The following is a 24,024-nucleotide window of genomic DNA, read 5'->3' as shown; positions in this document are numbered from 1 at the left end:
GCGCTTACGAACGCGCATCCGAAGCGCAAGTGACGCGTGATGCGCCGCTCGGTTAGCACGGTCCCAAACAGTGTCGCCGTCTGGTGGCCTCCGGTGGAAGGCATCACCGGCGGTGCCAGCGTCTCCCATTGGAAACGCCCGGCGGTCGGCACACTAGTAAGTATATTCTAGGCACTATACTACGACGCCTCGATGCCAGCATTCGAAGGGACGCTGGCATCAAGAAGCACTACCAACGCCACCTAGGTGGCGTTCACCGTACTCAGCACAGCGGAGCGTGGCCTCCGCAATTAGCTCTGAAAATGTTTCTGAAGTTGATCGCGGAGGCTGCAATTACGACGCGCTGTACGCGCTGATTTGACTCGGTGACGATTCAGTTACGTGCTTTGTCTTGCGCGTTGTATTAGTGTGTCAGTTACGTGCTTCGTCTTTCGCGTTGTGCTAGCGTGTGCAGCGTAGTGCAGCTTCCATATGCACGACGGTTGCTCATGGTCATCGACGTTGGTAGTCGTGATGGAGGAGACGTGCCACCAGGCGTCAGCGTGGGTGCATCAACGCCTAAGGGCGCTTTAGCCACAAAACACCAATAGACATTATATATCAATGTGCAATAAACATTACACTACTTCTGTGAAGACACGTTTCACTTTCGTGTTCTATACCGATTCCTATATAAGAGGGATCAACCACATTTTTTCAGTGTTTATGTGCAGTAAAGCGAATGATGAGTACCTACAGCTTTGATAAATTATGCACAGAAAGCATCGATGACATAACATTCAACCAGCGTGGAATTGAATTAATACTAAAAGACATACATGTATACAAGTCCGCGCGACGAGATGGCTTCTCCCTTTGCGCTGCTTTCTTCGTTCATCCTTTGAATTTCTAAATGTTTGTGTTATATTTCAAAAATCGCTTGACGAGCGTGCGCTACCAAACGACTGGTAATTGGCCGACGTTGTTCCTTGTGCACAAGTCAGGTCCTCGCAATAAAGGTTCTAATTATAGGCCATTTTCGCTTACTAGTATGGTATAACATCGTGACACATTTGCGTGCACACTATTTGCTGTTTCTGCAACAACATATGGTTTCCGTAGCGGACGCTCTTGTGTCACTCAACTTACGGAACTATTACATGACTTAACATGAGCACTAGATGTGGGTGTCTACTTTTATAGATTTCACAAAGGCCTTCGACCTTGTTCCTCACTTTTTATTACTCGGAAAGTTAGCATGGTACAATATGAACACATCATTTATCGTGCATATTAAAGAATACTTACCTGCACGAAGTCCGAAGGTAATTGGTAACTACGTGTGCTCACATGAGGTTAGCAGGACGTTAGGGGTAATACAGCGTTCTGTGTTGGGTTATTTGTTGTTTTTAATTTTCATTAAAATATCATCAATTGTAACTTCTGTGCGCTCATTCACAGACGACTGCATTTTATGCAGAGAAATGTCTGACCCAAGTGACTGCATTTCTTTGCAAGAGGACTTAGATGAAGTTGTTAATTGGTGCGACATTTGGAATATTCACATAAATTTAGAGAAGACTAAGGATGTCATTTACTCAAAAGCAAATTACACATGAGTTTCAACATAATATAAATGGCGATGATACTACTGCGGTAAACACCATCTTTTGCTTTGGGTGTATCTTTTTTCTCGAACACATTGTTTTATGTTTATTATTTGTGACATTATGTTTTTTTATCCTCAAATTCTGTATTTGATGGACAGTAGTGCGACATGAGATGATGTTGATATTGTTGCTGTTGGTTTGTTTCCTTATTTGTTTGTTTGTTTGTTTGTTTGTTTGTTTGTTTGTTTGTTTGTTTGTTTGTTTGTTTGTTTGTTTGTTTGTTTGTTTGTTTGTTTGTTTGTTTGTTTGTTTGCTTGTTTGAGTCAGTATTTGGTGCTTGTTATTGAATCTGGTATGATATCACTTTCTTTACAAGTTTAGTATTGATGCTTGCTTATGATGCTCATGTGCTACCTGCATATATAATTGAGCAGTGTGTAACCCCCCATATAATACCTTCCTGGCGCTGAGGCTACTGTGATAAATAAAAAATAACTACATAAATAAACAAACATTTAAAAGGAATAATTGTCGGTCAGTGGCGCAAAGGTGCAAAGATAACCGAAACAGGTTTTTCCGAAACAAAGCTTCGTAGCTTAAGATTTTGGTCCCAGCTTCGATCCGCGGCCCAGGACGAATTTCAACTGCGAAGCTTCGCTTGTGAGTAACCCATCTGGGTTCCCTTTGTATTCTCCTGCTACTCCCGAGGTGTATGACAATTATCCCCTTCATGAATATTCTTGCACGTTGCGTATTTCCGCAGAACTGTTCCATATTGCGTGACCCTGCGCTTCAACTCGTCGATTGATTCTGCCTCGCTCTGCAATCTGATAGCCTCCTGGTTAACTCGAGCTGCAAAGCGACCGCCCAGAAAAGCGTTGGTCCCATGTTCGATCCCTGTACCAGGACATATTTTTCTTCAGCTGGGAAACTTTGCTAGTTTCATACTACTTCCCCGGCGGATGACAATCATACTATTTCATTAATCTTCCTCCACTATCCAGACATAGATAGGCTGACGATGATAATCACGATGGTGATCGTGATGATACAAAACAGCGCGATGCAAACAACCTCATCTCACCTGCCACATGCTGCTTGATCTTGAGGGCGAGGGCAGCGTTCCCGACGGCGGGGGGCTTGGGCACAATGAACGCGATCGGTGCATCCTGGTACTCGGCAGAGGGCACGCCGACTACGGCCACCTCGCTCACTTCGGCCATCGAGCCGATGAGTTGCTCCAGCTCCGGAGTCGGAACGTGAAAGCCGCGGCACTTAATTGTGTCCTTGAGCCGGTCGATGTAGTGCAGGCGGCCGCGCTCGTCGTAGTAGCCGCAATCTCCTGCGCGATCAGAACGTTTTCACACGTCGCTACCGCGTTCCGCCAACGATACCAGCTCTTTTGAAGCGACGCTTTCTTTCGCTCTTCGCCCCACTTTGCGAGTGCTGGCTGCTGCACTCGTGTCGAGCTTGGGTCACTGGATATGCGCCCGAGCAGACAACTAGGACCGCTGGGTATGTGCCATTCTAGGCCAATCACCCAGAATGGGCCTGCGGCACTGTGAAACAAGTGGTATATGTAGTTAAATATGTGTGATACTTCTCTGAGCACATGATCATGATGCGCTTAAAAGGCCCTGGGGCAGCTGCCCACTGGGGAGGATCAGATACACCTCTCGTCAACCTGCTGCCTTCGACAAGCATCGCCTTGGCCCTCGTGACACAGGCGGCTACACGCGGGGAGGCTTTGCTCGTGCCATCCGATATCGCTGCTACCACGCTAACTCAAACAAGTTTCGCGTCATTTAGATTCCAACGTTGAGTTGGATCTGCGTGCATTTACTTCCATTTTTCTTGCCATGAAAGTGCACGGCGCACCTAGGTTAACTTCGGCGGAGTTTCCACTTTGATGGCGATGCAATACAATGTGAAGGCCTTATGTATCGTTCTTGCCCACCATTGCAGGAAAGAACGATTCTTAAGAACGGACACCAGCCAATGGTGGCGGCGATGCTGTACAATAATGGCGACAGGCCGCAATTGAAGACATTTCTCGCAGGAAGGAAAGCCATGATATCGCGGCCGCTGCACGCATAATTCCTGACATAAATGTCCTGCTATACAGTTCATGCCCACAGCAATGGTATTTGCAAATCATTTTCATTTAGGGGCTCTGCTGTTCGGGCGCCATATTATTTTATTAATGAGTACCGCTGTCCACTTATTTATTTATTTATTTATTTATTTATTTATTTATTTATTTATTTATTATTTATTTATTTATTTATTTATTTATTTATTTATTTATTTATTTATTTATTTATTTATTTATTTATTTATTTATTTATTTATTTATTTATTTATTTATTTATTTATTTATTTATTTATTTATTTATTTATTTATTTATTTATTTATTTATTTATTTATTTATTTATTTATTTATTTATTTATTTATTTACACTACGTATACGGGCCAACCAGGAAGGTCCGAAAAGGTGTGAATAATGCTATACACCTATGAACACAAGAGCAAATACACAATCCGAATTTTTGTGAATTAGTCGATTATGCATTGTAATTTTGTCGCAAGTAATGTCCGCCTAAGTCAAGTCAAGCTTTTCAAACACTGTCCGCAAGATATATATATATATATATATATATATATATATATATAAAAAGCTACGACGCCCCCCATGTGCCCGCACACGCAACAATTAAGTAACCTCTACGCTACAGGGAAAATGTTTCAATGACAGCTGGTATATTGTTGGCCTGAAATATTTTAGCTGACAAGGTTTTCCACTCATTGAAACCCACACTTTGTAACACGACGGGAAAGTCCCTCACCGGACAAGAGCCAGCCTTCAGAGTCGAAGACCTGCTTTGTAACTTCCGGTTTGTTTAAGTATCCCATCATGACGCTAGGAATCTTCACGCAAATTTCGCCACTTTTTTCAGCAGGAAGGGGCTCTCTTGTTACGACATCAACCACCTGTAAGGAAAGACAAACAAGGAGCTCATGTAAACATGTAATCTAATGCTTAATAACATGCCGTCAGTCAGGACCCAATGAGACATTATTTGTCGGTGTTGTTTGTTTACTTCAGCGCTAGTCACATGGAAACAACTGCCACATATTCTGGTTCTGGATGCATGGAACAGATAATGAACGAAAATACCTATGCAAAACTGGACTACCAAAGCACACTTGTGATGCAGCGAAGCTGACTTGTAGTTTTGATGCTTCAGCTGATTTTCCGCCATACCAAACATATTTCGGGCTTGTTAAGCAACAGAAAATAAATATCAATGAATCGATATTCCACTGAATCAGAAAAAAACAATAGTAAAGCTGGCTCGCAGCTTGTGTCTTTTTGGCGACATAGATGTTACGATGAAATGCCTAAGCGCACAACACTCGCGAGTTTTATGAATTCCTAAAGTACCCAGAATATTCCGAACATATTCTTGCCTTCAGTGCAGACGCACACACCCCAAGAAATCAACGCGTAGGGCCGATGAGCATCTGTAGCACGTTCCAAAACGTGGCCTTGACGTGCTCTTGAGATTGTACACAGTGCGTTCCTGCTGATCGACGACATGTGGTTAAACTAAACTGTGGGGTTTTATGTGTCAAAACTGCGATCTGATTATGAGGAGCATCGTATAGCGATGGAGTCCGGATTACTTTTGACCCCCTGGGGTTCTATATATAATGTGCACCTAAACATATTCACACGAGCGTTTTCTTGCATTTCGTCCCCATCGAAATACGGCCGCCGCGGTCGGAATCGAACCCGCATCCTTGTGCTCATCAGCGCGACGCGAAGTCCACTGCATTACCACGGCGAGTGACGACAAGCTGTGACAACCGCAGTTCGCCGAAACGATAACGTCCAAGACAGTGGCAAGGCACCCCATTGCAGTAACGGCGGAACGCAGCGATTTTAGATGATAATTAAAATTGTTGCACAGGCGAAGGTTTGTTCCGGTATCATGAATATGGACAACACTTAATAACCCAATGCTCACATACTTCTTACTGGTCTGTATTACTACTGCTTTACTACTATTCGCACTGGTCAGCGTAACACCCGTACATTTATACCGGCATCTGCTTTACCCTCCTCGCGATTCATGCCACTTGCTCATGTGGCTCTCCTCCGATGGTGACAGCAATCAAGCGATTCAGTTGTAGAAGCCAAGAGACAGTGCCGTCAAGGAAAACCGGGGTGTAATATATTCTTTTTAAGCATGAAATGCTTTTAGCTCCCGTTGTCGGCAACCTTGAAGAGACCTTCAGCCAAAATACTGAGCCGTTATCGAGGAACTCAAGACGAGAATGAAACGAGAGAACATCTGGGTATGGTTGCGAGAACAAAACGAGATAATCCGGCCAACAACTCAAAAGTTAAGAAAATACGGTCTCTGGCCCCCAACCCTTTGTACAGGACCGCATTACATACGCTAGTTACTGCCCAGACAAGTTACACAAAATATTGCTTCCGAGTTCTTCCTAATGTTTGTTAACGATAATGTCACGAGCAATGGCCAAGACAAATACGTTGTAGTGGGGCTGGGTCACAGGCTCTCCTGTCTGACTGAAACCTGCTGGAACCTGTGCGCTCTGTGCAGTCTTGACTAGACAAGCGCTAGCCGTTTACTGGTAATTAAATACTCCCCGTAACATCTTTTTGGTGGAGGTTCTGGGTACTTCTTGCGTGGACCGTGGAACCGGGAACTCGCAGACGGCACGGACCTCGTCAGGGTCCGGTTGGACACCAGTAGCGTCGACTAGGTGTCCAAGTAATTTGATCTGGCGGCGCCCTAATGTAGACTTAGATGAATTGAGCTGGAGGCCAGCCCGGCGAAATATGTCGAGAATGGCCGACAGAAGAGGGAGGTGGCTGTCAAATCTGGGCGAGAAAACTGATGACGTCGTCCAGATAACAGACAGGTCGACGATTTCAGACCGCGTAGAAGAGTGTCCATCATGCGTTCAAAAGTTGCAGGAGCGTTACACAACCCAAAAGGCATAAGCTTAAATTAGTAGAGGCCGTCGAGTGTGATGAATGCGGTCTTCTCGCGGTCGCGGTCATCGACGGCAATTTTCCAGTATCCCGAGCGGAGATCTAGCGACGAGAAATATTTGGCACTATGGAGGCAGTCGAGCGCATCATCAATTCGTGGGAGAGGATACACATCCCTCTTCGTTACCCGATTGAGATGGTGATAATCGACGCAAGACCGCCAGCTGTTGTCCTTCTTTTTCACAAGCACTACAGGGGATGCCCAAGTGCTCGAGGAAGGCTCTATCACACCTTTATCAAGCATTTTCTCAACCTCTTTTTGGATGACTAGGCGCTCAGAGTGAGACACTCGGTAAGGGTGCTTGTGAAGGAGGCTGGCGTCTCCAGTGTCGATGCGGTGGGCCACGACATGTGTGCGGCCTAGTGGACTGTTCTCAACATCAAATACGTCAAGGTACGAAAATAGGACACCACGGAGTGCTTCACTTTGGGAAGGTAAGAGGTCGGGGGACATCATTTTGTCCAGAAGTGCCCGGGTTGGCGCCGGTATGACAGGTTGGGTCACGGTCTCAGCGTCAGCAGCGAATGCAGAAACAGTACATTCTTCCAGAGGTGACAGTTCGGCTAGTGAAATTCCTTGAGGAAGAACATGAGTCGAAGTAGAAAAGTTGAGGACTGGAAGCAACGTTCTGTTGTTGGCAACAACCACTACGGCATGAGGAAGTGCGATGTTGCGCGAGAGGATCAGGTCTGTGAGGGGAGCGACCACATATTCACCATCAGGGACTGGGGGAAACGGTGACATAAGGACGTAGATAGAAGCCTGCGTGGGTAGTCGCAGAAACTCAACGGAACGTAGGCGAGTAGGCGACGTCGGAGCGTACAACTCATAACAGATATGTGGGCGCCAGTATCAATGAGAGCAGTAACGGGCACGCCGTCGACGAGAACACCGAGCAAATTGCGTCTTGAAGTAGGGTTCAATAGAGGTTTTGCGGTCCTTGTCGTCAATGCAGCCTCACCTCCTCAAACTGGAACTTCTTGTACGCTGAACATTTATTTGTCATTTCCAATAGCGACGTTCAAAAAGCAGATACAGTGCATTATACACTTGATTGTCATCTTTTGGCGCTGAGACAGGTTTGCCTGTGCTCTTTTCAGCGCCAGCGGCCCGCGAGTTCCGCGGATCGGGTGATCTTCGATCATCTTCGAGAGATGGTGCCACGCTGCGTGACGAGACGCTGCTGTCTCTTCTGCCTGCCGAGACGAGACTTGCAACGAAGTTCAGTTCAAAACAGGTTCATTTCGGCTCAGTAAGCTTTCAGGCCTGCGTCGTAGCAACAATCTGCTTTGCCGGTAGCCATTTCATGCTTACATCTACTATCGATTACGGGAGAGCCAGAATTTTTTCATTCACCTCTTAAAATAATTACGATTTAGGGATACGTTTGCGATAAACTTAAGATTGTTAATAAAGAGAAATTGCAGGTGGATAAAGTGACAACTTTTTCACCTGCGGGAGCCGAATTGATAGGTTCCATATGACGCTTTTGATGCTCTACCAATGGACCTGTGACGATAACTACCATTTCGTCCCCTTTCTTATATGCTTATTTATTATGTGTAACCTTGGAACTGGGAGTGTTATCCAGCGCCGCTCGTGGTGATGGCAGCGGAGGTGTGACACTGAATCAACTGCAGGCGTCAAGCAGCATGTGATCTTAGAAGCAGTCAACTGGTAAATAAACTCTCGCATGCGGCCTCAAGGCATCAACACAGAAGAGCCTAAACTCTCATCATGCTATCGGTGAGAGAATAGGGGGAACCGAAACGCTTAATATTTGGTCAAAAAGCAATCATGCTAAGGTAAATAAACATTTGCCAAACGCTGTCATCTCCACAAGCACCATTTCACGATTCCTAATTTCCTCTCGCCACCCAGCTTTTTGCCGTCCTCGACTGCGCTTCCCTTATCTTGGCGTCCATTCCATAACTTTTACAGACTACCGGTTATCTGCCTTACGCAGTATAAGGCCTGTCTAACGCAGTTCTTAGAGTATGAATATCGCCTACCCCCGTTTGTTCCCTAATCCACACCGGTGTCTTCCTGTCTTTTAAGATTACGGGTAACATTTTTCGTTCCATCGCTCGTTGCGCGGTCGTTAACGTCTTTTCCAGCCTGTTTGTAAGCCTCCAAGTTCCTTCTCCACATGACAGTAACGATAAAATGCGGTCATTGCACATTTTTCCTTTCAAGAATGGCGGTAAGGTTCCGGTCATGACTTGACAGTGCCTGCGGCATGTACGCCAGCACATTTTTATTCATCGGTAAATTTCCTTCTTGTCGTTGGCCTAGAATATTTACGACACACCCAACTCATTTTTAATGTGTGTTCTGTGTTTCTACACCCTTGTGTGTATTCAAATTGTTACGAAAAATTATTTAAGAGAAGTTGCTTTCTTAATGCTTATTTTAGCTCTGTTGCTGTTGGGATCACATGGTGGGTCTGATTTGGATGGTCTAACTACTCACGAAACTGACCTTGATGAGCACTCCAGGACACGCGTAGCCGAGGTAGGCGACGGTGACGTCACGAAATGGTGGCGCCAGCACTATGCCGGCGGCCTCGGTGAGCCCGTACGTGTGGCCGAGCTTGCGCAGGTCGAACACGCTCCGCATTTGCTCCACGGCTGACTCGGGCAGAGTGCCACCGATGCTGCCGACGCATTTGACACTCTTCAGCGCCTCACCCGCGCTGAATGCTTCGCGCACTAGTCGCTGCAAGGGCGTAGCCGATCCGCATAACATCGTCACCTGAGGGAGAAGGTGGGCGTAACAAAAGAAAACGTAATGGCTTGCTGATTAAGTGACCTTTTCTCTGATTTATTGACTGAAATACTGAATGACAGGTAGACTTATTGATTGACTGATTGATCGATTGAATAAGTGATTGATTTATTGATTTATTGAAACAAAGAACGACCAGTAGATTGATTGATTAATTGATTGATTGATTGATTGATTGATTGATTGATTGATTGATTGATTGATTGATTGATTGATTGATTGATTGATTGTTCAATTGACTGACAAACACTGAATGACAAACACTGAATGACAGGTTGATTCATTCATTCATTCTTTGAGCGTGGTGGGAAAACGTCAACGTTGCTAGCAATGTGAGGGGCGATAATGGTGATACGTGGACAAGTGAGATGAGCTATGTGCGTTGGGAGAAAATGTCAGTTGAGGTAAGTGCTTTCCCAGGCATTTCTACGAGATATTAGTGAAATTTCAAAGTTGTAGGGTTAATTAGCGAACGACAATATGTCAAAATTGTACTAACTACGGTGCTCCGTAGGAACAAGGCTTGCCATAAAAGGACTATCCAGTTAATCGGGTTGACGCTTTGCAGAGGTAGAGGTTGTGATTAGATAAATGTGCTGGAAATTTCAATATCCTGATCCAGTGATGCCGTGATAAATTGAAAAAACGCCGCGCAGTTAAACTTACTCTGAAGTACTCGTCACGTCTTTCCATAAAACTAACGCCAGTAGAATGTATTCGACTTCACGTCTCTGAACTAAGGGCGATGGCAGCTCAACTACATCACTGTGACGTGAGGCTTTACCGTTAAGAGGCCATTCCACTACCACGCGTCCTAGTAACGTTATTGCTTAAAACATATGCAGCTTGTCTGTTGAGCAGGTGCGCTGAGGTGGTTCGTAGGAGCGTAGATGAAAAAGAAAGCTTTCCTGTCCATGTCTGCGCGAATGTCATGACAGTTGCATCTGCCGCACAATCTCCAAACTCACGTAAGCCAATGCGCTTGCGTTGGCGATCGACACAAGACAAAAAAGAAAGGGCAGCATTGGCGAAAGAATTTGCTACGGCGTTTTAACACAGCACCCTGTCGTGACATTAGCACACAAAGAAACACGAAGGCGACTCACATTGTGTTTCTTGATCGCTTCAATAATCTTTGCACTTCCATGCTTCGGCTTCACGATTACCGACGTACCTCCGTTGCACAGCCCGTCCATAAAGAGGCGAATCGCGCTCACGGAGTACAGGCTCCACAATACTATGAGCACTTCATTTTCTCCGGCGCATTTCATTGCCCTGAAAAGAATAGGCGAGCACACGAGAGCAGAGAACACAAATTGGTAGTTGGATAGGATACATACAATGTTAAATTTCTCCTAAATGTCCTTTCTAACGCTGCTACGTAATGAAGCGAATGCAATGAGTGAACTGGGGTCGAATTCATGAAGCTATTTTTTCGTAAGTGCTCTTTGCCATTGGTCCATCGCCTTCGCTGATATTATGCCCAGTATAAGGATTGCCGTTAATTATCTCTTACGAACAATCTAGCGTAAGACCATTACGTGAATAAGAGCCTAGGCTTGTGACATAAACTTGTCGAGATGATGGCTTATGCCTCGTTATCTTTGCCTTGTCGGCGGGAGCGAACTACACATCTCCGCAAAAGGTAATCACATAATTATTCGTGTTGGTTATTGCTGCTACTATTGCGCCATTTTCAGTTCCGGTATGTTCGGATCATTAGGAAATCCGCTATGGGGGGTAATGCTGAGATGACGTTTAGTTTTTTTTTTTCTGCTCAATTTTCCCCACCACAAAGGATTTTAGTGTAATTTATCAGTCTACGTTGCCACGTGTGCCTTTTTGGTGTCACATCAAACGGGGTCTGAGTTACAAGACTAGTCGCAAGGCATCTATTAAGAGGAAGCTTTAGCTCGGGCTGAACTCCGACGCGGCCTATTCAAATACGTGTAAAAGGCAGAAACTCTTTTCTGAAATAACGCCTGGACCGGTTTTAATGAAATTTGTTGCATTTTGGAGCGAAAGTTAAATTCTAGTGACTGTTGCAAGCGGAATTTCGATTTAGGGCCTGAATTCTGATAAAAGAATTTTCAAGAATTCGGAAGTTCGAAAAAAATAGAAGCACGAAGTTTACAAATTAATAGCTCTGCGTCAAAAACAGATATCGCAGTTCTGTAAACGGCATCCATTAGATCATTCAAGGCGGACAAATTTGATATGTAAATTTATATCTTACGTGAATTTGTTACGTTGGGTACAAGGGTTCTGCAAAAGCTGTATTTCCATATTGCTAACTTTTCTAGATTCATGTGTAACATGTGATTCATGTCCGCTTGAGATGCACTATTAGATGCGATTTACAAAATTATGATATCCTTTTTTATTGCTGAGTTACAGAGTTGTAAACTCGATAGTATCGTTATCTGAAAATTTGCGATTCTTGGCAATTTTTAATAAAAAAATTGCGACCTAAATAAAATATTCGAAACCAACAGTCACTAGATTTTAGGTTTTTTTTTTTTTTTCAATGAAACAACCCTCATCAAATTTGGTGCAGTGGTGGCCGAGAAAAATGAATTCTCATTTTACATGTATTTAGATAAGAACACCCGAGCTAAAGCTTCCTCTCAAGTCAAGCGAACGTTAACATAGCGTTACTGTTCTACTGTTACCACTACCACTTCACCCCAGCTGGCAAGAGCGGAAAATCCGTTTGCGGTAGACAGTACCGGTATAACCGTTAACGTAATGCGAATAAAATTCAGAACCCTTGCACTACTGTGAAGATGGAAGCCAAGGAAGCTGTGACTATGGTGGGTCTGCTATATATAGTGAATATTGCTATAGTGAATTTCTATATTATCTTTATTGACTATACTGAGCGACTTCGGCATGTTCGTATTAGAGCAAGGACACCGGCGTCTCATTTTAGCGCGGCGCGATGGCCAAGTAGTGCGTTTGCTATGCCAAGTCCGCCCCATCGTCATAGACTAGTGTATGAGCCACAGCGTTCATAGCCGCGGCATACTGCACGGCATTGTCAGGATCCTGACGTCAGGATCCTGGAAGATGTGGTCAAACGAGCGTCCGTCCCATAGCGAGTCCAAAGGGCAACTGCTGATAACAGCGCGATCTCCACGTCACGAGACAAAGGGGCACAACGATTGGTGGGACGGCCGCCGCCGAGTATCGTGACACTTGTGAAAGAGGCATCGGCGGTGGCGAGGGGTATAACAATGGGCCATTCATCATTCGTTTTGACACCTGTGCTAAGGCACAACTGGCGGGGAACCGCCACGCACATGGAGCCAAACCACCAGGCATATGGAGCCAAACCACCGCGCACATGGAGCCGAAATTGTTGTACACGCAGGCCGATCTACGGACGTGATCTCCTGGAACCTAGCCCTTAACATTTTCACTGTAGTACCCAACTGGTGTGCAAGGGTGTGACGTCAGTGAGCAGTGCTAAGCAGCCACACCACAACATAGACCTATGATAAGAGGGTATGACGCACCTGACACTCTGGATAGCGGCTACGAAACTGTACTGCGACACCATGACTCCCTTGGCATCGCCCGTGGTGCCCGAGGTGTAAGCGATCGCGCACAGCGCCTTCTTTGTGTCTTCCTCCTGAAGCTCCAGGAGCGACATCTCGGGCAGCTTCCGAAACGACACCACGGACACAAACCCTGGCGTGTCCCGCATCACGAATATCATCTGGAAATAAAACGGCAAGTCATCACTATGGTATGCGCTGACATCAATAAATAAAATTCTCTGTCGGGTCGTATCGGAAGAATCGCTTCGGGGGACAAAATCACGACAGCCTTCCTTTATCGGTAATATTTGGCATCGGCTGGCATCGGCTGGCCTCAGCTAGTGTTGTGAGCATTCAATGGAAATCATCTTCACGTTCACGATTCTGACTATCAGCTCTCGCTTTACGAGCCACCCTATCCTTCTATGATAGGATGGCAACGGGTGTAATATGAAACATGCCATCTTTAATATTACATGATTACTCACTCTAACGTCGTAGATTACGCCAGCCCCTAAACCTAGGCTTGTACTTGAGACATGAAACAACACTCTCCATCATGTGGAGAGCGCGAGGTATACTGTGAGCCCAACTACAGGTGCTGCTCATGAAAATAAAGTCGGAAAAGCCTAACGTAGGCTCATTAGTATATTTTTTTCGAAGTTGGGTCCTCTAGAACTTACCTAAATCCCTATATGAGAATAGTAAACAGCTGTGACGTGGAACCTTGAGTTTCCAGAGTAAAGATCGTGATTAGTTTTGAACAAGTGTATTCATATACACAAATTGACCATCGCCAAAATTGGGTTAGTGGGTTTTGCATGACTCAAAGTATAACAGCGCGACTTGAACGAGGACAAAAAAAAAGAGACACAGACAAGGACAAGCGCTGTTTTTGTCTGTGTTCTTTGTTTTTTCGTCCTTGCTCAAGAAGTCACGCTGTTATCTTGATTGTCGCCATTTGCATCAGTGTCACTGTTCTTATTCTGCCCAAGGCGATTTCGACGAAATCGTGTATTTAGAGTGCCAAAAGTATGCCCCACGAGTCCTCGAATCGTCGTTTGCAATGATCGTTTAATAACGCGTGCGACCATATATATATATATATATATATATATATATATATATATATATATATATATATATATATACGGAATAACATTTCATAGCTCGTGATGTTAAATTTCTAATTAGACATGAATTTCAGTCTGTCGTTGTTACATTCATTGTGCACCAAGTCAAAAGGCTACGTGCTGTTTTCTGGCACCATAATAAGAAGCAAATTGTTCAAATTTACTGCGGCTAGTGCGCTGCGGGCCCGAAAGGTGTCATTAGTCTAGCCTTCGCCTGAATAAGACACCTTATTAGGCTGTTATCGTGCGTTCTTGTGCTTGTTACTTGTGTATATTAAGCGTGTGCGCACACTGTATGAGTGGCTCACTTCGTACACAAACTGTCTACTTGAAGTAGCATGCTTGGCGTATGTCAATGCAAACATCTCCAGCACCGATTCAAGGGGCACCAAAACATAAAAAAAATATTTAACTGGATTAATAAATTATCATTGTGCAATACCAAAAGGCCACAGTTGCCACGAGAAAATGCCGGGTGAAGCAGAAAAGACGCAAGGGCGAGAGGCCAGTAGCGACAGTAGCGAGGCCAGTAGCCTTTAAGTTCTCGCACTAGGCCTCCATAACGTCATGAAATTTGATTACGTCAGTTGAGGCTTGGTTAAATTGTATCCATCAAGAGGGACTTCATGTATTCTAAAGCACCCCCACGCGGAAATAAGCAAGTCTCTAGATATTTTATTAATTAAGCCACAACGGCCCAAATACGCAAAAAGTACTTTGAAATCCGAGACGTCATACTCACGTGCCGGCGCTGAGGTTTTGGAGAAATATTCAAGAAATCCCACTTCGACATTTATTTTATCTTTTAATAATGAACCGGTAACCGCAAAGCTAACTAAACCATAGTTCTAAAGGAAGGCTTTATCGGTCTAAAGAGATTTAGTGTTTCTCTTTGGTGTTCCTTTAAAGAATGTCCCTCGCTGGGGCCTGTACGTGTTCTTAAGTGCACAATTTCTGGCATTAACACAGCGACTTCTTTCTCGATGGCCGAGTACAATATTTCGATAGCAAATATATGAACACCCCAGGCAAATTTTCACCGTCGCCGTAGCCGTCGCCGTGATGTTTCGAGCAAAGTCCAAGTGCGATAAGATCGCGCCTTGCTCACCGTATTCTGATGCTGCGAGAGAACACGCGTGCGAGGGTGAGTCGAGAAGGATGGTGGCTTGGTGCGTGCTGTCTTTCCAAGCTCCCTATCTTATAGGGCACGAGATCAAGCGCGCGCTAAAGGAGGAGAGCGCGTGCCTCCTTCTCTAGCCCGGTCGTGGCTGCGCATAGCTGACAGCGCTGCTGAGCGTACGCGCAGCCCGCGCGCCGTATCTTGGAGGTAATCTGCGTCGGGTACGAGTGCTAAGGGTGAACCAAGATGGCTGGTGGCTTCATGCGCGCCTAGTCAACACCACCTAGAAGAGATCTAGGTGGTGTTGGCCTAGTGCTCGAGTTAGCGTAACCTCAATTTCTGGAGACGCGATGAAGCGAGAAGCAGCCCGAATAAGCGTTATCTATCTGCTGTCAGCGCTCTTCATCGCGCCAGCATTGTGACAGCGAGTACTCGCGGTCACAGCGTGAGATTTGTTCATGTCGCGTGTGCTCGCGTGTGCTTGCGTGACACCATAGTTGTTGATTAGTAAGCGAACGTTTATGCATTCTATACGGCCGATAAAACTACGAATCTTATTTGGTGTAGTTGTTAAATACTTCACTGTCGCTACCAATGCTTCGCCTTTCGGGCGAAATTGGAACTTTTCTTTAATGAGATATTCAACAACCATGAATAAGCGGCGCACCTTGAAACGGCACCGATGCTGTTCGTCGAGGATATAGGCCAAGTTGTCGCTGTCCGTGAGGCAGAATGAGGCCTCGGCGTCTTTGACTTGATAAACCAACTCATCTGTTGCGGAAAAGAGAATGGCGATAGAGGGCGCGAATGATTTACAAGCGACGTCGAAGTGGTTAGACATACATGAAATGCGACTGCACCAAATTCTTCGAAACCACGATCAAGATAAATTTTGTTGCTTTATGTCCAAAACTTACACCAAATACAAGAACTTCTTTCTGGGCTAGTTGGGGTCTTATGATAACATTCATATTATTGCTTTTGTTTGCTTTCTTTTTTGTTTGTGCAACAAAGCACAATAGACTCGCGGTGAAGCGAGTCTATTGCTCCGTGCGTCCGTTGTTAACACTTGTTATGTCTACGTTGTATCTGAGAATATTTTTGCTCGTCAATTGTTGCATAGAAAACATGAATGTCGAAGCCTCACCTACCTAGGTAATAAAAAACGGCATAGTGTGGGTACCCCATGCTAGTTGGTGCGAAACAGTGCTCCATAATTTTTGAGGACAGGAATACAGCCAAGACGAACACAAACAAAATTCTCTAGAAACTACAAAGCACCTTAATTTTAAGTAAAAATAAATAAATTCTGGGTTGTTACGTGCATAAACTACGATTTGAATATGAGAAACGCCACAGAGGGGGACTCCGCTTTAATTTTGACCACCTGAAGTTCTCTAGCATGCACCTAAATTTAAGTGTAGAGCGTTTTTCCTTTGGCTCTCATCGAAATCTGGCCGCCGCGGTCGCGATCGAACCCCCAACCTCGGACTCAGCAGCACAACGATAGCAACTAAGCTACCGCGGCGGATATCTATGCAGCGCTGTTTCACACTAGTGCTATTAAACATAAACCGAACGCCATCTTTTATCTATACGTTATTTATAAGCAACTACTTACGGCAAGTACCCCGTGGGGAGTCAGGCCACGTATTAAGAAAAAATTGCCTACAATGGCTGCAGATTTCAAGACTACACGGAGGCAAACCTATGCGTCTGCATGTGCGAACGCCAAACTCACGGCGCTAGTGCAAACATTGGAGCGAGATGTGGGATGTGAGCATTCCAAGGTTGTGTCCCCTTTACAGTATACGTATGCTGCCGCACACAGCGCGCCCATGTATGCCCTGCTTCGAGGTCGTGCCAACGTTAACATTTCTTATCCCGTGCGGCCAGAGATATTCACGTCGAGTGTTCAAACTTGCTTTGATTTAATGAAAAGCTTGTCAAGTGATTTATTGAAAAGCAGATGACATTGTCCTATTCAGCAACAATGGGGACGAATTACAGCAAATGATTGAGGACCTTAACCGAGAAAGTGTAAGAGTGGGGTTGAAGATTAATGTGCAGAAGACAAAGATAATGTTCAATAGCCTGGCAAGGGAACAAGAATTCACGATCGCCAGTCAGCTTCTAGTCTGTAAAGAAGTACGTTTATCTAGGTCAATTACTCACAGGGAACACGGATCGTGAGAAGGAAATTTACAGAAGAACAAAATTGGCTTGGAGTGCATACGGCAGACATTATCAAATCCTGACTGGGAGCTTACCACTGTCGTTGAAAAGAAAACTGTACAATAATTGCATTCTACCGGTGCTAACATGTGAGGCAGAAACTTGGAGGTTAACAAAGAAGCTGGAGAACAAGTTAAGGACCGCACAAAGAGCGATGGAACGAAAAATGTTAGGCCTAACGTTAAGAGACAGGAAGATAGCTGTGTCGATCAGAGAGCAAACGGGGATAGCCGATATTCTCATTGACATTAACAGAAAAGAAATGGAGCTGGGCATGTCATGTAAGGCATAGGATGGATAACCGGTGGACCATTAGAGTTACAGAATGGATACCAAGAGAAGGGAAGCGCAGTCGAGGACGGCAGAAAACTAGGTGGGGGTGATGAAGTTAGGAAATATACAGGCGAAAATTGGAATCAGCTAGCGCAAGACAGGGGTAATTGCAGATTGCAGGGATAGGCCTTCGTCCTGCAGTGGACATCGATATAGGCTGATGATAACGATGATGATGATGATGATGATGATGATGATGATGATGATGATGATGATGATGATGATGATGATGATGATGATGATGATGATGATGATGATGTCAATTTGCAATATGCATGTCATGAACATGCAACCTACGTCACTGTTCTCATCAGCCTTGGATTCGAGCACTCTGGAGAAACGTTACTTGCTCCGCCATTACTTTCCCCAGCTGCCGCGGAAGCTGTTACTTAAACGCAATTTCCGATTAGTGTGTTTACCAAAAGCCACATTTGCATAGTCCTTGCTCGCTGTACCATGCATCGCGTCGCTTCGGCTCTGTTTGGCAAAGCAAAGCTAATAATCCTAGCACGAAAGAAACAGACGAAACACTAAAAAGCATATATAGTGGCTATGGCGTTGCGCTGCAGCGCTCCATGTCCCGGTTTCAATGCCGGCCTTGGCGGCCGTATTTCTATGGGGCGAAATGTAAAAGCGCTCGTGCACTTAAACTTAAGTGCGCGTCAAGGAAACCCAGGTGGTCAAACTTCATCCGGAGTCTTCCATTACCCTCGTAACCAGATCGTCGAGGTTTTGGCACGTAAAACCACAAACCAAAAATTTAAATTCGTCTGCAGTAGCACTATAGTGTTTATCGTTTTGTGCGCAGTCCAGTTCTGTGTCCGTGCTAAAATCCATAGCGGTCAACATCGGTAATCGCAGGGCAACGAAGGACGCCAGGCTCGTGTTCGCTTCCGAGCACAAAAGCTTTGGGAGCACAAGATGGGGCAAAGAAAGAAAGAAAGAAAGAAAGAAAGAAAGAAAGAAAGAAAAGAAAGAAAGAAAGAAAGAAAGAAAGAAAGAAAGAAAGAAAGAAAGAAAGAAAGAAAGAAAGAAAGAAAGAAATTGGAAGAAGGCTCGATATTGGACTGGGCCCCTGCACTCCCTTCATCCTAAAGTTTACGCGGCATCCTCGACGTCCGGATTTTTGTATACGCAGCTTCTTCGGCGCGGGTGGTGATACACTTACGTGACGTTCTGGGCCCGCTGGCGAAGCAGGCTACGCATCCCGAGAACATGAGTGCCAGGATGGAGATCAGCGCGTCGGTCGTGTTGTCCACGGCTACGATGAAACGGTCACCCCGCCTCACGCCGTGCTTGTGGAAGCCCATGGCGTATTGGCGCAGGCGCGTCTGCAGGAACGCGTAGCTCATGCTCTCATCCCCTTCCACCTTGAACAGATACAGGAACAATGAAAAAAAAGTGTTAGTCATTTCTTCGGGCTCTTATTGCTGAGAATGTAGAAAACCGGAGTTAGCGAAAATGCGACAACAGTGTGCCCTTATATAAATTATTGCAGACAATTGCAGACCGCATGTGGAACATCTGTACACTTCAAGTATAGACCAGTCTGCTTTCCGAGAGAGCTACCCTTTTGGCTATACGAAGTCGTGGACTGTCCATGGGCATTTTCGGTAGCTAGTTTATTGCCTTCGGTCGAGTGTGCCTCTTTATTTTCTAACGGGTTGTCTGCAAAAGTAATAGACAATAAGACAGATTACAGAAAGTGTAAGTCCTAAATTACCACGCTGTTTATTAATATAAAAAAGAAGTGTATGAGCTTTCCACACACTTTCTAAATAGATGTTTGTGTGGATGAGGACTGTGTGACAAGTATTTGACGAGCGTATGACGAAACATAATTGACAATGAGAAAAATTAGATTATGATATACACGCCGAAATAGTCGGAAGACGATTGGACAACTCGACATTTTTTACCACACACAATTGCAGATGCCTTAGGAGTACCTCAATTGCTCACTTGATGATTTTGGCACGCGCTTTTCGTTGGTGCAATTCATAGTCATTCTTTCTCTTGCCAAGTAATACACCCGCGTTTATATATATATATATATATATATATATATATATATATATATATATATATATATATATATGTGTTTTTCTGCTATTCTCTATGTTGTCAAAGCGCAGAGGTCTCCAGAGCAACCATGGAGCTTCTAAGTTTCCCACCGTGCCTACAGCGCCATTAAGGCATGCACAAGTGGCCTCATCAAGAAAAGGAGGAACAATAGACCCGCGCGACAACGCATATAAATTCTCCTCGTTTCTGTTTAGATATGAGACATTTGCGCACTTCCAAGGCTCTTGCACATTATCAGACCAGCGCGTGATTTTAATGACTAACGAGGCTTAGGCTCGTTAGTGTACAACACCATGATAACTAAAGGCAACATTGCGTAAATAAAGATAAACACAAGTAAGGCGTATGTGCCATTATGTTTAGGCAACTTAACTGTTACAATTGTGAAAAAAAACTTAGCACCACGCTAGGTCCTTATGTTACCTTACAACGCTCCTCGTCAGCGAAAAATTGTAAATTCAACAGCGGCAGGCAATATCAAAGGGAGCCTCTGGCCTTACTTTCAGAGTTTATTGGTTCGAGACGTCCCGCCGATAGGACACTGCGCCAACAAGCAATCCCATACGAGAAAGTGCAAGAAAGGCACTCACAAAGGCAATCTTGTCCGCATATCGCTTTAGGAATGTTGCGATGAAGTTGTACAACGTGCACTCCGGAATGTCGACGTCCGGGAAGGGAGAGTGAACGATGCGGTCTTTCACGAGAGGCATCTGCGAGAATAAGGCACGCACTTCATTTTTTCTTTCTTTCCTTTTTCTTGTCATTATGTCTACCACTAGCGCACAAAATCGGGGCCGGTTTCAACAACTGCGCAAGAAAGCTGCGTCCTATAGCACCTGCAGCTATACGAAGCTCAACCTTGCCCGGCAAGAACCGTAGACGGGCTGCTCTTTAATTTACTTCTGTCGTCGTGTAACACTCGGCTTTCCTGCTTATAGTAAAGATTAAGCAGCGCATTGCGGACAAGGGAAACAAAAACAAAAACAGATGATACACACATGAAGCTGACTCGCAGCAATTTTATTGCGAGAACTTGTCAGCATTTTTATACATGGTATGGCAAGCACTGGGCATGTAAATTCTTTAGCTGATAGCGGAATTGATTCATCACGGATGCGTTTTTTTTTCTAAATATTGTGACCTTCTATTAGCAATCGAGTCACTTCGAGCATACCAAAAAAAAAAAAAAGCGAAACGAAATGTCAGGGGGGGTGGCTAGCCTACATTGCAAGGAGTGTTAATTGAAGGCCCTGTTTCATAAGAGCAGAATAATAGCAAAAGCATTTCTGAGAGGCAACACACATCTCTAGAGTATACTATCTTGAGATATGCGCAGTACTTGCCTTGCCTGTATTTCAAGCGAGTTAGCGCCGTCTGTGTACCATTTGTTTCTTTCTGTTGTGCTTGTCCATAACGCGCTACGTAATCTGTACAGGGAACACCAACAGGCCCAAACAGACCCCTCACGCTTTCTGCTTATTCACAGTTCGCCAGTTCACATAGCATGAAAAGAAAAAAAAACAGCAAAACTTTTACAGCAAGTTGAACGTCAACACCCCGCGATTTCCTCATAGCCGGCTTACAGACAGAAAACTACAACTTTATTATAGCAACACGTCGTTCCCTGACGACCTTTTCGGTTAGACGTTGCAAGCATATATAATTAACACTGGATGTTGAATGCTCTACATTCCTGTTTTCAGGATTTCTAGCGCTTCGAGCGCTAGTGCCTCCTACAGTATTTGACTACCCCACCAATCAGGATTGTATATAGCTGACCGCAGCTTCCCTTGAGCGTAGCAATTTCGTTAGGCCAGTTGTTGCCAACAAAGTTGAAACTAATCGTTTAACATGCTTTCAAAAGACAGCAAGTGAGCTGCTTTAGGCCTTTCCAAGCTGAGAACTGCCGTAGTGGTAGCACTGCTAACAGATGTTTGAATAATAGTGCCTTAAGATATTTGTCCCCCCACCGTGCTGAGGGGTGTCGGAAGTTAGTCAGATCAACGACGTGGCCGCGGCATTCCTGACGGAAAAAATAATAATTATAAAGCAGCAAGAAGGAACAGAACTACACTCACCTCGTATGATGAAGTGTCACTTCTTTTTCTTCCTCTTATCCCTCCCTGCTAGTAACGCCAGCCCTTGTTTTCTTACTTTTTCGTAAAACAATATTTCATTTTGTTTTTGCGTGACTTGTTGTACGGCTTATTGTATGGCATCTCTCACAAGTACGACGTGCAATTTGTTGAGGTCAGGAAAAGATTCCCATACAGGGTAAGTGACTGACAAGCAAAACTGCAAATACTGTACTTAGACCATGAGTTACAATGAACTACAGACCCGCGGAATGTCACGAAAAGTAAGCGGTGATTTCAAGGAAATTAGACGTTGTGGAAATATGGAAGCCGCGTTTTTTTTTTTTCTTAACATTTTCTCACCGCCAAGTCAGATTGGTGCTATTTCTAAGGCTACTTGTGTCCACACGATATTTTATTCGTGCAAGAAGCGCTTGATTCACACAGCGAAATTGCGGTAGTTCACCGTCTATGTTTCACCAGCGTCGTGTAAAAAGGCGGTTGCAACTTTCGCAAAGTCATAATAAAGGAATTACAGCACATGAGACATGGGAAGGCATACTGTTGCTGCCTCCTGACCGAAATGGCATGAGCCTCACCAAAGGTACGTATTTCCCAGCTTATTAACGTAGTTCAGAGGTATACAAATCAATAAAAAAAGAAAAAGCGAGCGCGTTTGGAAAAGCTAGCCGGCAGATTCATCCCCGAGTAGTGAGAGAATATACACTGCATTAATAACGGCTTAAATGACGTCTTACGCTTGCGGCCTACGAGCTCCATCAAACGAAGCATTCAGAAGAGTATTAGCCAACTCTATGACCTTCGAGGTTTACTACGCCGCGCCCCACCTCGCGCGTACCTGAAGTGTACAAACAAAGCTGACTCCGTGTCTCCGTCGTAGCCGAAGTCAACGGTTGAGAAGCCGGAGCCGTCGCAATTTATGGCGTGTGTTGCATCGTCGACATTCAAGCCCCCTTTGGAGGCGTTGTTCCCGACTCATTCGTCTGATGTGCCGTAGATCTTCGCTTAACGCTTAGACGCAGGGCCTTCCGGGACACGAATATGTTGCAAAACAAACACGCAGTGCGACGTTCAGTGATATAGTTTCACGTGGGCGGAACTCCTCTGTTTATATTGACGCTTAAAGTTACACTGCGAATACGCTGTAAATTACATGCTCTGAATAAAAGCCAGCATAGCGCACAAACCTTTGCATTGCAACGCGTTACACAGTAGGTGTACGCACACTGCAGAACAGCTGCGGTTCTGCAGCAGGCGCTATATACTGACGCGGGTACATCGTCTGGTTCTTCAACCTATAACAGCCGCCGATGACGACGGCATAACAGTTACCACTGTAAATGTTTTCAACGGAAACGATCCTAAATCGACATGAGACCGAGGTTGCTGCGGTTGTGGTTGTTATTGTACATATCAAACTCACCATTCAGCCTCTGGGATAATGATTGGCGTGCACGTTACGTACACATGTGCGCACTCCGCAGACGTGTATCTAGGACGGCCGCAAGGTGAGACACGGGCTGACACTCCAGGTCGTGACACCAATGCGGCTGCAAATTCACCGCGTTCTTCGGAAGCGGTGTAAGCGCGTGCCTGGCTCTTGTACCGGGCTCTTGCTGCCGAGCTCTTGCGCAGTGCTAATGACATGTGGCGCGAGCTGCACTCGAAAAGAGAGGAGGCCATCATCCCTTCCTCGCATACTGGTTTGCCAATCACGGCCAAATCACTTTCTTCCCCACTAGCAGAGATAGAGAGAAAGCTCTTTATTGCAACGCAGAGAATTCTCCCGGCGAGTATAAAGTCGTCTACATGCTGCTCAGCTTGTAGCAAAATGAAGTTTCAACACCACAGATGTGACCACCAGCTTGTCATGCTCATTTTCCCGTTATTTGGCTCTGCTCGACGGTAACGCTTGATTTGGCGGTTAGACAAGCCCCAGCCGCACAAACACGCGACGACAAATGGCGTCTGTCTACCGTCACTGCACTGAAAAATCTAATTTCGATGTCAAA

The 24,024-nt window shown here is 45.0% G+C and overlaps 1 protein-coding gene across 2 annotated transcripts in view; it reads right to left on the bottom strand.

Moving 5' to 3' along the window:
• The window catches only part of LOC125939667 (uncharacterized), a 25,855-nt gene extending 2,150 nt beyond the window's left edge, over window positions 1-23,705 (bottom strand). Inside the window, exons 1-9 of one of the 2 annotated variants that reach the window (XM_049669759.1) lie at window positions 23,436-23,705; window positions 20,507-20,626; window positions 19,000-19,201; window positions 15,931-16,034; window positions 12,987-13,189; window positions 10,575-10,743; window positions 9,163-9,435; window positions 4,438-4,582; window positions 2,674-2,931 (exon numbers count right to left, since the gene is read on the bottom strand). In XM_049669759.1, the coding sequence (XP_049525716.1) occupies window positions 2,674-2,931; window positions 4,438-4,582; window positions 9,163-9,435; window positions 10,575-10,743; window positions 12,987-13,189; window positions 15,931-16,034; window positions 19,000-19,201; window positions 20,507-20,626; window positions 23,436-23,438 (1,477 nt within the window). In that variant the 5' untranslated portion in view covers window positions 23,439-23,705. Of the gene's footprint in view, window positions 1-2,673; window positions 2,932-4,437; window positions 4,583-9,162; window positions 9,436-10,574; window positions 10,744-12,986; window positions 13,190-15,930; window positions 16,035-18,999; window positions 19,202-20,506; window positions 20,627-21,994; window positions 22,113-23,435 lie in introns of those variants that run through there. The other variant, XM_049669760.1, reaches the window with a different exon arrangement.
• Between the last annotated feature and the right edge of the window lie 319 nt (window positions 23,706-24,024).

Source organism: Dermacentor silvarum, chromosome 6 (assembly GCF_013339745.2).
Source record: "Dermacentor silvarum isolate Dsil-2018 chromosome 6, BIME_Dsil_1.4, whole genome shotgun sequence".
Classification (NCBI taxonomy): Eukaryota; Metazoa; Arthropoda; class Arachnida; order Ixodida; family Ixodidae; genus Dermacentor; species Dermacentor silvarum.
The sequence above is the reverse complement of the archived record's forward strand: the minus strand, read 5'-3'. Positions and strand labels throughout refer to the sequence as shown.